This window comes from Protomyctophum parallelum (genome assembly GCF_964188405.1).
Source record: "Protomyctophum parallelum genome assembly, chromosome: 5".
NCBI classification, from domain to species: domain Eukaryota; kingdom Metazoa; phylum Chordata; class Actinopteri; order Myctophiformes; family Myctophidae; genus Protomyctophum; species Protomyctophum parallelum.
In genome coordinates, this window is record NC_139702.1 from 41,984,440 (window position 1) to 42,000,673 (window position 16,234).

General features: G+C 41.3%; 1 protein-coding gene across 2 annotated transcripts in view; it reads left to right on the plus strand.

Annotated features, from left to right (window-relative positions):
- The first annotated feature begins 6,426 nt into the window (after positions 1-6,426).
- Positions 6,427-16,234, plus strand: part of wdr19 (WD repeat domain 19) — a 30,510-nt gene continuing 20,702 nt past the window's right edge. Inside the window, exons 1-19 of one of the 2 annotated variants that reach the window (XM_083766210.1) lie at positions 6,427-6,471; positions 7,228-7,319; positions 7,474-7,539; positions 7,637-7,762; positions 7,942-8,057; positions 8,239-8,354; positions 8,850-8,930; positions 9,912-10,024; positions 10,150-10,323; positions 10,465-10,535; positions 10,649-10,821; positions 11,493-11,613; positions 12,270-12,376; positions 12,836-12,952; positions 13,215-13,370; positions 13,635-13,782; positions 14,478-14,697; positions 15,349-15,508; positions 15,944-16,054. In XM_083766210.1, the coding sequence (XP_083622336.1) occupies positions 6,466-6,471; positions 7,228-7,319; positions 7,474-7,539; positions 7,637-7,762; positions 7,942-8,057; positions 8,239-8,354; positions 8,850-8,930; positions 9,912-10,024; positions 10,150-10,323; positions 10,465-10,535; positions 10,649-10,821; positions 11,493-11,613; positions 12,270-12,376; positions 12,836-12,952; positions 13,215-13,370; positions 13,635-13,782; positions 14,478-14,697; positions 15,349-15,508; positions 15,944-16,054 (2,274 nt within the window). In that variant the 5' untranslated portion in view covers positions 6,427-6,465. Of the gene's footprint in view, positions 6,472-7,227; positions 7,320-7,473; positions 7,540-7,636; positions 7,763-7,941; positions 8,058-8,238; positions 8,355-8,849; positions 8,931-9,911; positions 10,025-10,149; positions 10,324-10,464; positions 10,536-10,648; positions 10,822-11,492; positions 11,614-12,269; positions 12,377-12,835; positions 12,953-13,214; positions 13,371-13,634; positions 13,783-14,477; positions 14,698-15,348; positions 15,509-15,943; positions 16,055-16,234 lie in introns of those variants that run through there. The other variant, XM_083766211.1, reaches the window with a different exon arrangement.

Genomic DNA, 16,234 nt, shown 5'->3' on the forward strand with positions numbered 1-16,234 from the left:
TGTTTCTTGTGATTTTGGTTTGTCTGATCATCCCAGCTACTGGGGCCACTTAACAATAACCAAGATGTAAAAAACAAAACAATTCAAGCGGTCATTTCTATAAATTTACATTTATTGTCAATTTGACATTTTACTTTTGATTCACTCCAGGTTCTATTGAGGTAGTGTTACAGACACAAACATTTACAATAACATAAACATATCGTATTTACTCTTATAAATAAAACTGAGGGTGGTTTGATGGGGGAAAAGGGTGAGTAGACAGACAAAGTGGCATTTGGCGTAACATAACACAACAAGAGATGTCCATTGTTGAGAACCTCACTGCAAGGAGGTCATGGGGTGAGTATAGAGGGCAGGAAGCTGCTTTGAGGTAGAGGTCGGCAGAAGAGGAAGGAAAGGTGAAGGAATAGAAGGGAGTTTAGACGATTCCATATTTCGCCAGGTCGCTGAGCTCCATGTCACCGAAGGCTTCCCATGGGCAGACCACTGTGATGTCTGTGCCAAGACCCTCCATGCCGGGGATGTCATCCCCGAATCTGATTGGATAAAGGAGACCTCATGAATTGCTAGCAAAAAAGGGTATTTGAGTCTTAAGACGGTACGAAATGAATTCCACTTGTGTACCGGTTAATGTCAAACTGAAATGAAAAATGTGTTTTCAGCCTTTAGGTGTCATCACATCCTCTGTGATACTGTGCACACATTTTTTTGTCGTTTTGTATTTTCGTTGAGTCAAAATCCAATCATGACCAAACCAATTTAAATCAATGTGACATTTCTGACATATACAATGCAGTATGTTGTATCCAGTTACGTTATGCATCGTTGGGTGGTGCTTGGTTTTCGATCTGCTGTATCCAACATGAAACAAAGCTAAACACACTCAGAAAGTGGGTAAAAGGATGTAACAGAATTGCGTGCATGCCCATAGGCCTATACATGTTTGCCTGCGACTAAGGCTAATGAAACAGACTATAGTAAAAAGTGTTTAAATAGCTGTACCACCTAATCCATACAGCCCATGATCACTGTTGCTACGTTATGGGAGTGCATTTCATATGCATTTGTAATTTGTGTATTTTATGTAATGATGTTTTTATTATTATTATTATTATTATTATTATTATTATTATTATTATTATTATTATTATTATTATATGATGTTCTTTATCTTATCTCTATCTTTAGGTTCCAGCTTACCCCTTCTGGCCAGGCTTGGGGGCCTTGCTCTTGAAGGTGCGGGTGGTCCTCTGCTTGAACTTGGGGGGTGCCTTCTTGTCGGCGGGAGTTGCAACATCTGCCATTTTGTTCAGTTACTGAAAGAGTAAGCGAAGAAGACTGTCAATCAGCTGTTTGGTGCATTTTCCTCACATGAGAAATGATAGAGCTATAATTTATTGTAATAATTTACCATGTGACATTCGTCTAATAAATAAATCAGCCTTTAAGAAAGAATTGCAGAGGTATTTTCTGGAATTAAGGAATAACTTAAATTAATTTATTTTATATTAATACTGTTATTTCGTACAGTATTGATTTAACTGTAATGTGAAGTTACTGTTTTAATATATGTGATTTGTAATATGTTTTTGTGTGGACACCAGTAAGATAGTTGCTGATTGCCATGGCATCAGCTAAGGGGGATCCCTTTCAAATATACAAAAATAAATAAACACATATGGTAGCAATAATTGGTTAAGGCTACCCCAGATGGCTGCAGATGAAACATTTGTTAATTAGTCACTTCATTCATAGCCTGTAATACAGTACTGTAGTTGCCTGTATGCCAATTTGGAATAACATTAACAGTTTATTTTCACACATTGGCCAAGTCCCAGCTGGGTATACGTCTCACAAAGCTATCAACTGAGTGATGACCACACAATTTGGTTAAACTAGTCAATAATAATAACCATCTATGGCATCCATTGATTGGTTTTGTATCAAGTAGATGTTTTCAACTTGGCTTTTTATGCAGACCAGCAAAGCCAACTACTAGCCAATTCTGGCGTATCTTAACATAATTCAGTATTTCTTCATAGAGAGATGGTTTTAAGTTGTATTTCTTTGTATAATAATGCATGTGTATAAAAAAAATGTCCTGTAGTAACCAGAGAGATCAATGGTTTATCTTACCTTTGTGCTTGCACAGGGTTCTTCTGGCTGGTTACAGTATCCCTCGGTCTGAGAGAAGCGATGTAAGTCCAAATAGAGTCTGATGTCCCTCTGTTCCACAGTCTTCTGGTTTTATACCTCTTCCGCTAATCCCCTACTGACTGACTCATCCACACCATCTACAGATTAACTCAAGGGTCAGGTGTATTTTAAGGCAGATTTAACCTGCATGTGTTTTTGTGGACATCAGTTCAAAACATGTGCCTCTGCTAAATATTCTCATTTTAAAATGAGGTACGATATACATTAGTCGGGATTGGGATTTATAGATCTTCCTAAATGAAGTTAATCAAAAGTGCATAATTTGTCCGTATGATACAGTTGTGGCCAATTTTGTCATTTATTATAATAGCGTAAAATAAATCGTAATAATATGCACGAGTACACGGAAAGATGGCATCAGTATACAACCATATCTAATTGTATCTGTATGTAAAAATGTATAATATCATACATACTGGTGCCTTAACCTAAATTTCTGTGAGAATGTATTCCTCCGATAATTTAATTGACGTTGTTTTCTATCTGTAGACCGACAACTACACAAACAAATTTGATCCTGAAGCTGTAGGGTCCTACACAGAAAAAGCCTAATTGTTCATTTATACATTTGTGTAACTCATAGAGATGTTTCATTTGTACACTGTCACACTCTCACAATTAATCTTGACCTAAACTACATTGACATTGTGGATAACCACAGGTCTGTTGCTCATAGACCGTCAGTGTCACTGGTTGGCTTTGTTCAATGAGTTTGTTTACTCTGATATAACTGTCTAGTGTCTGAAATAGGATTAGTACTGTACTGTGACCTGTGAGTACAGTGTGTGCAAACTTCCAAATTTGCTCATGATTAGCTTAGCTGTCACTGTCATGTTGTTAGTAAACAACCAGATGGGCATTAGTGGGAATCCCCACTCGTCACACTGCAGTATAACCCTGACCAACATGCTAAAGACAAGTTTAGGTTGAACTAGACACATGTGCTCCTCCTTGGAGCACAGGTCTCCGCCTGGCCAGGTAGGTTATTGTGGGCCAGCATTGGATTAGAGTGTAAAATCTGTAGGTAATGTAAAAGAAATTGTCCATTGCGTTCATTATTTGAGGCATTTTGTTCAAAAACCAGCCACTCTTTTAGATGCCAATTTTAGACAATCAGGATGGAATCTGATAGATAATGTGTACCTTGTTGCATGATGTTTGGACAAAATCTGTAGGAATAATATCCAAATAATTTGTTTTGCACAAATCGGCCTCCTGATGGCACTATAACAGGTGTGGAGACAGTGGAGTATATGCTCAGTTTCACATTGATCGGGCCAATCTGTGTATACTAGCTGTACACAAACGGCCACACGTGGGCAGACGGACGGACAGGGGCGAATCCTTCGGCCTTGCAGAGACAAAAAATCCATATAAAAAACCCCAGATATATACCAAGTAAAGTAGCAACCCATGCACCTCTCCTCGCATCCATACATAAAACGCTTTTAGGGTATGAATGTTTCAGTACTGTACGGTTATACAACTAGATACACATACAGATTGTAGAGATAGTATTAGGTAGCTGTGCAATTAAAAGTTTTTCCAGTATTTTGCTGAGGAAAGGACAGATATAGATTGGTCTATTGGCACTTTAGTTGCTTTGTAGATTTTGATTATCATTACAACACATACATTAACCACTTCAGGCCTATACATTTTGACCATTTGAAAATAGCCGATCTACAGTACAAGCTCACAATGCGTCGCGATGCGACACAGCATTGTGAGCTTGTACTGTAGATCTGCTGTTTTCAAAAGCTTTTTATACATTTGAAAACTTTAAATGGGACATTCTGCATAAAGAGTGCTTTCTACTCATGGTATTTTTATACCAATGTTTTTATTCTTTTACTCAAGTACATTGGAATACCAGACTTTTACTTGTAACAGAGTATTTCTGCATTGTTGCAGTATTGATTATTTTACTTACCGGTAAGTAAAACATTCAAGTGCTTTTTCCACCAGTGCCACTAAGTAGTGGCAGATTATTCAAAAAACTGTGACAGATTTATCCCTCGCCTTAACCCATTTAGGCCTGGAACACACGGCTACATGTTAGCCTATATACCTTTCAACTCGGGAACACGTCCAACTAGCTGTTGCTAGAGAGAGAGTTCTTTTGGCATTCCGAAATGACGTCATGTGGCAGCCAAGTCTATGGACTTTTAATGTTTGTTTAGAGCCTAATTATAAATTCCCCATCGCCAGCCAAGTCTATGTAATGTTTTTTGTTTGTATAGGGCAGGTACTATGTAATTTTTTTCCAGCCAAGTCTATGGACTGTAATGTTTGTTTAGGGGAAGTTATAGTGTGATTTTCTTGCCAGCCAAGTCTATGGACTTTAATATTATTTAGGGCAGTAAATGACAACTGAAGACGTCGTCTGGCTGATAAAAATACATCTCATCTTGTTCTTGACATGAGAACATCAACTAAATCTGGGGGCATCACACAAGTGTGATTGTATAAATGTCATTTTTGAGAAACCTTAGGTCTATACTACAGTAGCCTATCAGACACCTTGAGTGATAGGCAGGGCTTTGCTGATGTTTGTGTGATGTTCGTGCCGGGCTTTGCATGTCATGTGTGTGCCAGCCAGGCTTAGTTTATAGCATGACGTTAGTGAAGAGGAGGCAAATAGACAAGGTCATAATGTTTATGTGATTGGCAACACTTGTGTGTGTCATGGTTTATTATTGTTGGCTAAATTAAGCTTATTGGCTAAACTTCGTAATTTACCACGGCATAAACGGCCACGACATTGATATAGCGTGAGATTTTCGTTATATATTGTTTTATGCGCATGTGACACCCAACTCCACTCGCATAAGACTTGAGACGTATTAAACATTTCACATCACATCCACATTAAGATAAGTGGTCAGTCACATAATCCAGGCATTTTCACAGTAACAGCCCTGTTTGGTTTTGATTTACGCATCAGCTACAGAAATATAAATTAATTAATACCAAAAGTAAGTATAATTTAATACTTAAATGAATTTAATTTAATTTGATAGGCTAATAAAATACTTTTCTTCAAAGAATGATACTTGTCTGTTTTAGTTGTGTGATGGATAAAAATAAATAAAATCACACCCGTGTGAACTGACCGCGTGCAACTATACCTTTATTGTTTTAGGCTGTGGTCAATGGTTGAGTGCTTATTGTGTGAATGGCCCGGCATCTTCAGGGGTCAATAGATCCTATACTCTGAACGGACACACATAGGCACATACGGACCGACGGACACACATATAGCCATTTAAAGGAGAGGTGTGTATACCGATCAAAACATATGAAATAATAAAACAGTGACACTTGGTGGTGAACAAACGCTATAACGCTATTTTCATGCTCGGACACAGGGACAGACACAGGGACACAGCCACACACATAGCGGTCTATAGGAGCTCGGTTGCACCACTCAAAAATATTCAAAATACATTGTAATACCACAGTATACAGCATTTTGTTTGATACCTACCCAGGCATGGTTCTCTCTGTACGGCAGATGGATTTCATTAGTAAAGTGCATAATAAAAGGATTTGTTAAACGGATTAAGGAATTGTTCTCGCTTTTGACCAGATAGAAACATTTCCTCAAAACTTGAAATATTTTAAAATTTTCATAGTTAACTGCTAAATAAATGCATAATATATGGTATGTATTAAATATTAATGTTAAGAAAGCAACAGATAACCATATGGCCCTATTGTAAACAAGTGTGGTGTCGTCCACAGTTGAGTTGTGCTTGAAATGTACTTCTCCAATCTGTTAATAGATTCATCAATCAATCTCATGGTGTTTTGTAATAATAATCAAATCTACAAATTCCTAAAAAATATACGTAGGTAAAGTACAAGTAAATGTAGGTGTAATTTAGCCTACTTTCCACTACTGGTTCTACAGTGCTTCATAAGTTGCGTTTAATATAAAACTGGACCTTTACTCTTTTTCTAAGTCCGATGACCGGAAGACAGACTCTACCTCTCTTGACGAATGTTCTGACACAGTGCTAGTGCTAGCAGCGTATGCTAGCAGCTCATTGGCTGCTGACTGTTGCTATGACAACGTTCTGAACACACAGCTAGCTAGCGGCTCATTGGCTGCTGCTTGCTGGCTGTTGCTATGACATCGCTTCTGCAGCGGACGCTACGAGTGAAGCATTGTGGGATACGAACAACTGTTGCAGAGAAGATGTTTTGAAGATAAAGAATGAATAAATAACGTCAAACATCATGAAGGTGGGTGATGATAAGAGAACATTATGTTTGAGTTAAAGACAACGAGTGGGTTTTATTCCGCCCCGAGCTTGGTCAGGTCAAGTTTGGCAGGCTGCCGCTTGCTTTACACGGTAAAATGTATCTAGCTATCGTTGTTTATAACGTTACTTAGAAGCCAATCTGAGAATCCCATGGGCAAATAACGGGAAGACAGCGTGTCTTGTATTGAGCGACTATTTAGAAACTAGCCTGACGTTAACGGATTACCAGGCACGCAGGCAGTCTCACCATGATGATCCTAAACGTATCAGACAGTCCAGTAACAGTACGACTATTATGTGCAACCCAGATTCGTCACAACAAGGGACTAAATTATTTTCGCTCCTATGCCACCAAAATGTGAATCCATTGACTCCTTCAAAACCGCTCTCAAACCCTCAAAGGGCACCTACGGACGGCTGCAATTCGAAACTGCATGCCCCCCGTAAAATCTGAATCCCCCTCCCACCCTCTTTCCCCCTCACTGTATATGTTTTTTTCCCTCTATGATGATTTCCTTTTTGGCTATATAGAAGTGTATATTAGTACGTCTCTAATGTTATGATTGAACCTGGTGGACCCTATTGTAAACAAGTGTAATGCTTTATGGTGTCGTCCACAGTAAACAGTTTTGTATTGAGTTGTGCTTGAAATGTACTGTAATTCTCCAGTCCAAACTGTTAATAAATACAATAAATCAATCAATCAATCAAACAAACATGTTTATATCGTCAACAGCGTGTTTTCACCCTAGCGGACAGCGCCTGGCAAGGTTCCAGCATTCAGTATAAATGGCAGAAATCGCTCGGGAATTACATTGCTGTTGCAGGGTGAGTAATACGTCTGTGTCGTCTATCTATCTATCTATCTATCTATCTATCTATCTATCTATCTATCTATCTATCTATCTATCTATCTATCTATCTATCTATCTATCTATCAACACGTCTACACTATTACACAATGTTTCTTGTAACTTTCCAGACATGACAACACAGTGAAAATATTTGATCGACATGGACACAAAAGGAACGAACTCAGCCTTCCAGGGTAAGAGCATTGTACGTGTTTTTAATTATAGTTCAGGTCAGGTTTCACATACTTATAGTTTGATCTGATTTACTCTCTTCTCTATCCCTGTCTCCAGGACTTGTGTGGGAATGGACTGGGATAAGGATGGGGACATTCTGGCTGTGATAGCTGAGAAGTCGAGCTTTATCTACCTCTGGGACGCCAGTATGAACAAGACATCACACATTGACAGCGGCATGAGGTGTGACAAGTTGTTGGAATTAATGTTCAGCTCAATTTCCAGTACAATAGGTTCATTAAAGAGTTCATTAAACAGTCCCTTTTGCTTCATGGACTTCTGCTTGATTCATAATCATTCATAATAATGATAATAATCACCTCTTATGTAACTAAACTCTAATGTGCTGCTGGATTCAATAGAGATCAGATGTCTTTCATCGTGTGGTCCAAAGTCAGTCCTGTGATGGCAGTTGGGACGGCTAAGGGAAACCTGTTGATATACAACCAGCAAACCTCCCGCAAGATCCCAGTTCTGGGTAAATACACACATGCATGCTCACCTGTACTTGACTGTACTTGACTATTATGTTTGTGGATTTTGTTCCCTACCTTCCTTCCTTCCTTCCTTCCTTCCTTCCTTCCTTCCTGCTTGCGTCATTCTTCCGTGTCACCTCCCTCACCACACGTGCACATGTTGACATGCACGTGTACTTCTAGGTAAGCACACCAAAAGGATCACTTGCGGCTGTTGGAGCACTCAAAATCTACTGGCCCTGGGCAGTGATGACCGTACCCTGAGTATCAGCAGCCATGAGGGGGACACTATACGACAGGTAATGTACACTGCACGAACGCATGCACACACACACACACACACACACACACACACACACACACACACACACACACACACACACACACACACACACAGGAAGACGGTTCTAATCTGTACGGTTAAGGGGCCATGTCACAGCTGAGTTGCTAAAATGTCCATCTCGTAGATCTATTTGGCATTTCAAACGCAGACATACACAGAAAGACACACACACACACACACACACACACACACACACACACACACACCACACCACACATCATTTTGTTTGTCAGTCTGATGTCTGTTCTTGGGTGAGAGAACGCCTCAACAGAGAATAATTATGTTAACAATGCTGTTTTATACTTTAAAATGTTGTGGAAAAAGGACGATTTACAAGCTCACAACGTGTATTGTGAGCTTGGAGATCGACTGCTTTCGCTATTTGAAAAAGCAGTCTGTTTATGACATCCGCAACATGAACCGGTGTCCTCTCTCTCTTATCTTTGGCCAGACATCATTGCGTAGCGAGCCTGCCGATGTATTCTTTTCTTTGATGAAGACCGATGAGAGGTCATCTCCAGGGGAGAGCACTGTGAGTAGCCTACTGTATATATTCCTGTTGGGTCCACCCAATTTTGGGCCCCCACACTGAATTTAGATGTGAGCTGACCACTGATGTATATTAGTTGGAGAGAGTATTTCTGATTGTCTCTGGCTATGCAAGACTACTGTTCAGCAAATGGTACATGCTGAGCAAATTTGAACAACAAGCAACAACAAACAAGCATATTTTAGAATGTTAACCTAATATATGTTGGATAGAATCAGAATCGTCTTTATTGTCACATCACAAGTTTAAGTAAAAAAGTCTCTGTGCATAGAGTTCAAGTACAAGTAAGGGGTTTCCAGATATTTACAAGCTTGTTTCACAAACGGCACAACCGCTTCGTGCCGCGTTTTGAGCGTGCAAGTAGCTTAAAGGACCACTTCACCACTTTTCAACCTATCTTCATATAATAAGTCCTCACTAATAATCATGAAAAAATGGCGCAATTCTTTTCTACTCGGTCTGTGTCTCATAGGAGGGCTGTGGGCAGTTCAGAAACCGTCTTCCAGTGACATCATCGATGGAGAATACAAGCTAATAAAAACTGCAGGCTTTCTAGTCCTGAAAAGTTGCAATGCGAAAATGGAAGCCATCGTTCTCTATATAAACATTTTTGTAAAAGAAATCTTGTTTAAAAAATAATCTGCCTAATGATGATGTCACTGGAAGACGGTTTCTAAACTGCCCACAGCCCTCCTATGAGACACAGACTGAGTAGAAAGAAATCGTGCCATTTTATCATGATTATTAGTGAGGACCTATTATAGGAAGATAGGTTGAAAAGTGGTGAAGTGGTCCTTTAAGTAATTCATTTTACGTAAAAACACAAAAAGTTTGAATATGCAGATGAGTGGGTTTTTGCCCGACAGCAACAATATTATTCCAGGTATGGTTTATACTCCCATGGGACTGAAGGAAGTGAGAGGATATGGCAGGTCAGTAGGAGTGACACTTTGACTCATACAGGTGAGTGTTTCTGTCGGGAAGAAGAACCTGTTCCTACTCAACCTCAGCGACCCTGAAAACCCCATCGAACTAGCCTTCCAGCCTCGCTATGGACACATTGTGGCTTACCGTTGGTAAGAAACGCACGCACGGAACACAGCCACACACACACACACACACACACACACACACACACAGATATTTTGGTTCTTGATTCTGTCTCTCGTTATAGTGATCTTCTTTTCTCCCTTCCTCTTAGGTATGGCGACGGGTACATATTGATTGGGTTCTCTCATGGCTACTTTGTGGTCATCTCCACTCACATCTTGGAGATTGGCCAGGAACTGTACCAGGCTCACAACCATAAAGACTGCCTCAACAGTGTTGCCATCTCCTCATCCTTAAATAAGGCCGCCTCCTGTGGGGACAATTGGTATACACACGGACACGCACACGCACGCAATAATAGCCGATAACCATGTTATATGTTATATTTATGAGTGTGTCAAACTGTGTGTGTGTGTGTGTGTGTGTGTGTGTGTGTGTGTGTGGTTGCATTGGTATGTCATTGCAGCATAAAGATCCATGAACTGTCTGATCTGAAAGATATCAGCAACATAGTTCATCTGGATGACGAGAATAAAGGTGAGACAGTTCTTCTATTCAACCACAGAGCCCCCCCCCCCCCCCCCGACAAGGCATTCTGAATGAACCCGAACAACACTGTCTGTCTCTCTCTCTCTCTCTCTCTCTCCCAGGTCTGGACCAGATGAATTGGACAGACGACGGCCAGTTATTGGCTGTGTCCACCCAGCGAGGGACTCTGCATGTGTTCCTGACCCGGCTACCCATCCTGGGTGACAGCTTTGGCACCAGGCTGGCCTACCTTACATCCCTGCTGGAGGTCACCGTATCCAACCAGGTGGAGGGGGTGAGGACACACACACACGCACACGCATATGCACACGTATACCATACGTACATCAGTGCTCAAGCACAATTTGTCCTTGGCTAAATGGAGGGGACTGTGAAACAGCATTGTGCTAAAACTCTTCTTGGAAACCGGCATATATGAAGTGTTTTTTTTGGAAACCATCCGGAACACGCACTTTCTGCTGTACAGTTGCTGCTGTTTAAAGTGCAGAGTGCACTTAAAGATGCACTCTGTATAACATTCATTTCCTACCGGGGATTCGAACCTAGTAACGCCACACATGTGCTGGATAAACTGAATCTTGACCATCAGGTAAAAGATTTGTATCAGATCCTGTGCCTAGGTGAGACATGACCTTTGATACTACTGTAGCTAAATGTTTCAATAGAAGAGCAGCGATCGACAAGCTCGCAACCTGTCTTAAGTTGTATAGCCGATGTCTTGTAGATTGCCCATTTTTTAACATCTTTGGCTATAATTAAATGCCCAAAACGGGGACGCCCCACTAACTAAAACTAACGAAAAACAAAACAAAAAAATACGTTTTTGTTAACTGAACTAACTAAAACTAAACTATAATGAAAAATCCAAAGCTATTATAATAACCTTGCGCCCCAGGGTGAGAGTGATGATTCCTTCTGTGTTGTTGTGTCCCCCGCATTCCTCAGGAGAGTCCGGTTGCAGTAGCAGTGGAGGTGGAGCCTACGTTCATCGCCGTTGGACCTTTCCACCTGGCTGTGGGCATGAACAACAGGGCCTGGTTCTATGCTCTCACAGACCATGAACCTGGTGTGTTTCCAGTGGCAAAACTAGGCTTTATCAGCCCCGCACATGCACACGCACGTGCAGGGCTCATACACACACGCAAAAATGTATTATTTGTCGGCTAATTTGGACCATTTGGCACACTTCTGGCACGTTACTTTGGCCATATATTGACCTACAAGCTTGTTCATCAGCAGCATCATGTGCAGAATGTAAAAGAAACCGTTTATATCGGCAATTATTCAGAAGTTAAGAACACACTTTTGGTGGTTACAGAGCAGGGTAAATATGAAGTTTTGCCCCAAAGTCTTGTGTATATTCTTTATGTCCAGGCTGGTGGTGTGGTATGTTTTACGCACGTTCACGGGTTTGAGAAGGGGCTCTCGACGCCCGGGTGTCGCTTCTTCATCAGTGACAGGAGGAGGCCACGTCACTGACGGGAGGAGGAAGCGACGCCCGGCCTCTGGGGGCCGGGGCCCGTGGGTTGACATAACCCACCAACCCTATGTAAATTTTGCCTCTGTGTGTGTGTGTGTCTGTGTCCGCAAGCTCGCTCGTGTGTGCACGTGCACATGCGTTTGTGGGCGCTTGTGCGTATAGTAATTTGTGCAAAAATCGTTAATTCATGTGTGTGCAAGCGCGTTGAATTTGTGAGACTCCTGTCTGTTTGCGTCACTCAGGTTACAGCAGGCTGACAGAGATAGAATACCTGGGGACAATAGTCAGCATGTGCCTGAACGCAGACTATGCAGCAGCACTGTTCGAAGGAAAAGTACAGGTGCACATGGTGAGGACACTGTGTGCGTGCATGTGTGTGTTTGTGTATGTGTGCGTGTGGGTATATTAAATTTAGATATTTAGATTTATATATATGTGTGTATTTAGATTAAATAAATAAATTAGAATATTTATCAATATGCATGTTGTTTACGTGTTCACATACTATACATACCGTATTTAGATAGATGTACATGCTGTTTGCCTGTCCACAGATTATTAAGGACGCCTTTTTGCAACTATAACTTTCAGGACAGGAGCCCCTTTTGGGGTTGCTATATGTACACTATATAGCAATACGTTTTTTGTCATTTTTTAATAAATATTTGAAGGTATTCCGAAAACGTAGGTAAAAATTTAGAAGGATTTACTGTACTGTTGCTACTGTAGATTCGATGCCTCATTGTCTCATTCGCCACGTGAGCTTTTACTCTGTGTGTGTGTGTGTGTGTGTGTGTGTGCGCTATAGATGGAGTCTGAGGAAAAAGAGAACAAGTGCCATATGAAACTGTTTCCAGACGAAGACACAAAAGGGAAGATCCTGTGCCACGCCCTCACTGCTGATTTCCTGTATTATGGCACTGATGTAGGTTCCTAATTAAGAACAGCTGCCACCTCGCGTAGCGCTTTGTCCGGTGGCTTAATTGTAACTAGGGTTGAGACCCGGAACCGGTGCTTTTTCAGACCTGGTTCAGAGAATCGGTTCCATCGTATTTGGAACCGTTTCTGGAACCGTTTTTTTCTCATCACACTGTCAGAGCTGGTAATGTGGACTTGATGTTTGTCTGCTATGCAATTACAATACCGGTGGTTCTCAAACGTTTTAATTTCACGTGTGTGTGTGCCAGTCGGGAAGTGTGCTGTGTGTGTTGCTGGAGGACTGGCAGACGGTGAGCACCTACAGCCACACGGTGGGCGTGAGGAGAGTGTTTCCCGACCCCAACGGCACGCGCATGGTCGTCATCGACGAAGAGAATGGAGGCTGTCTGTTGTCCCCCGTCAATGTTAGTAGTACGGCAGCACATCAGTGGTGGAAAAAAGTGCTCAATTGTTTTTATCAATACTGCAATGTAGAACTACTCCGTTACAAGTAAAAGTTCGGAATTCAAAATGTACTTGAGTAAAAGTATTGGTATCAGAATGTACTTAAAGTGCAAAAAGTAGAAAGCACTCATTATGTAGAATAATAATAATAATTAATAATCTTTTGAAAATAGCTGATCTACAAGCTCACAATGCGTTGTGTGTGTGCGTGTCTGCCCATCCAGCCCAGAGACTGCTGTTATGAGCTCCCCAGTTTCTTCCCGACCATCACAGGAGTGCTGTGGGAGAACTGGCCTGGTGACAGAGGAGTGTTTGTAGCTTATGACGATGACAAGGTCTACACCTACGCACTGCACAAAACCACCATACACGGTAGGAAGATAAACACACACACACACACACACACACACACACACACACACACACAGAGAGACATAGCTCAATTGCACCTCGATGAGGAGATGTTGCTGTTATGTTCTGTTTTTGTTTATTGCTTTGCTTTGTATTATGTGTATCTCGACGACACTGCAAATGAGGGTGACCTCAATGTCTTTCGAGAATAAATAAAGGTTTGAATGAATGAATTGTTGTCAAAACTGTAATCCCTAGAAATCAGTTCATAGTGCCAAGGATATTTTGGAATGCAGAAACATGTTTCGCCTATTGACTTTAAAATAAGATTAATAAATACATTGTACATTAGAGTGTCAGGGGCAGACACTCTAATGTTTTTAGGGAAGTTGTCAGAAACAAACAAACAAACATTAATGTGGAATGGTTATGGCTAAAATTATATAATACCAGTGACAGATTATATAAAAATCAACTTGTTCAATTTAGAAAGTTCCACGTTATGACGTTAAACTTAAAAATCAAATGTCTGGCCTGGGACAGGCACCTAGGCTGTTAATCCAGTCGCGGGTTCTGACTCCCGATCCCGACGACCTTTGCTGCACGTCACTACCCATCTCCATCTCTCTCCCCCCATTTCAAATAAAGGCAGAAAAAGGCCCAAAAATATAAAACCAAAATAAAATGTCTGCAAAATATTCTCTCTACCTTTCTAGGTTTCCGGGTGATGCTGGTGGGGAACACCGTGCTGCCTTTCTCCCACAAGCCCTTGCTGCTGTACAACGGGGAGCTGACCTGTCAGACTCCGAGTGGGAACACCAGCGAGGTGTCGCTGAGCACGCACTCCTTCCTCAGACAGCCTCAGACCAGCAGCACTCAGCCTCTCAGTCCCCAGGAGCTGAGCCAGCAGCTGTCCCAGGCCCTCACGCTCAAGAGGTCAGCAACATTACTACATAGTACATACTGTACAGCCCAGTGGTGGGGGAAAAGTTCTCAATTGTTTTACTTAAGTAGAAGTATCTATACCGCCATGTAGAACTATACTATTGATATTGAAATGATATAGATTGATATAGAAAGTACTCACTATGTCCCATTTAAAAATTTCAAATGTATAAAAAGCTCACAATACGTCGCAACGGCAATGAAAAGTAGGCTTCTGACAAAACCTCCTAATTCCATTGGACTGTTCAAACATTCTACTAAAGGAGCTAACCTCTCCCCCTCTCATGCAAGTCATTGACAATATATCAATACCACACAAATACCATTGTGTGGTATCACAATACCAACTTTGATGAGGCAAATTCCTTTTGTATTGTTGTGTCGTGTGGTTCTCACAAAATCCCAAGGCACAGCTGGACTTCTCAGAGAACACTGTTATCCCATTCTGACCTGAGATCAGATTCTAAAAATGTCTATTACATCCTGACAGTTTCATTATTAAGGAACCACTGCTGTTATCATTCCCTGTGCACCACAACCTCTAGTCTAAGGGGGGCTGTTTGAATAGATTCTAATCTAACATTTCATCCATGATGTTTGAGGTCCACCCGTGGATAAACTCGTTTATATTGTCCTCTCCAGGTTCTCGGAGGCGTTGGATCTGTGTAAGTCCGCCGGCAGTGCAGCCGACTGGGCTGAGATGGGCCAAGCCTGTCTGGTCCACATGGAGGTGGACCTGGCCATTCAGATCTACCGCATGAGTGGCAACGTTGGCATGGTCATGTCACTGCAAGACATCCAGGTAAAAACCACACACACACTTTATATTGTCTGGTCAGTAGGAAGAGAGCCTACTGACGACCACCCTAAGGACTACTATCTGTACCGAGTAGACCGCTAGACCTACTGCACATGCAAACAGAGCTGCTACCTTTAAACATATCTTAAATCTGAGGCTTTTTTGTATACTATTGAAATAGTCTTGAGAAAAAATGCTGCTATTTGTCCCCAAAGTGACTGCAAAACATTGCTGCTATTTGTTTAAAAAAAGCTGTATAACAAATTTATATCGACGCAATGTGACATAGCCCTCCAACTGTATATACTTTACCCATTTTCAACAGTTTTTATTACATTTTATCACTTGCTTTGGCAATATAAATGTATTTTTAAAGCTCATTTGCATTGAAAAAATGTAATTGAGAGCCTCCTCTCTATTGTCCTGGTCATCATGCAGGGTCTAGAGGACAAGAATCTGCAGGCGGGCCACTTGGCCATGTTCTTGAATCAGTACGACCTGGCACAGGACCTCTATATGTTGTCTAGCTGTCCCATTGCTGCCTTGGAGGTAACACGCATGCACTCACGCACGCGCACACACGCACACATGCACACAGATAGATGAACCATTAAAGTCCAGCTTGAAAAGTAAACATTAAAAAGGATTATTCCGTTTTTCATCCTTTGGTTTGATATGACACACAAACATCGGCGCTATGGTTACTGAGAAATGTCACTGGAAACTTGT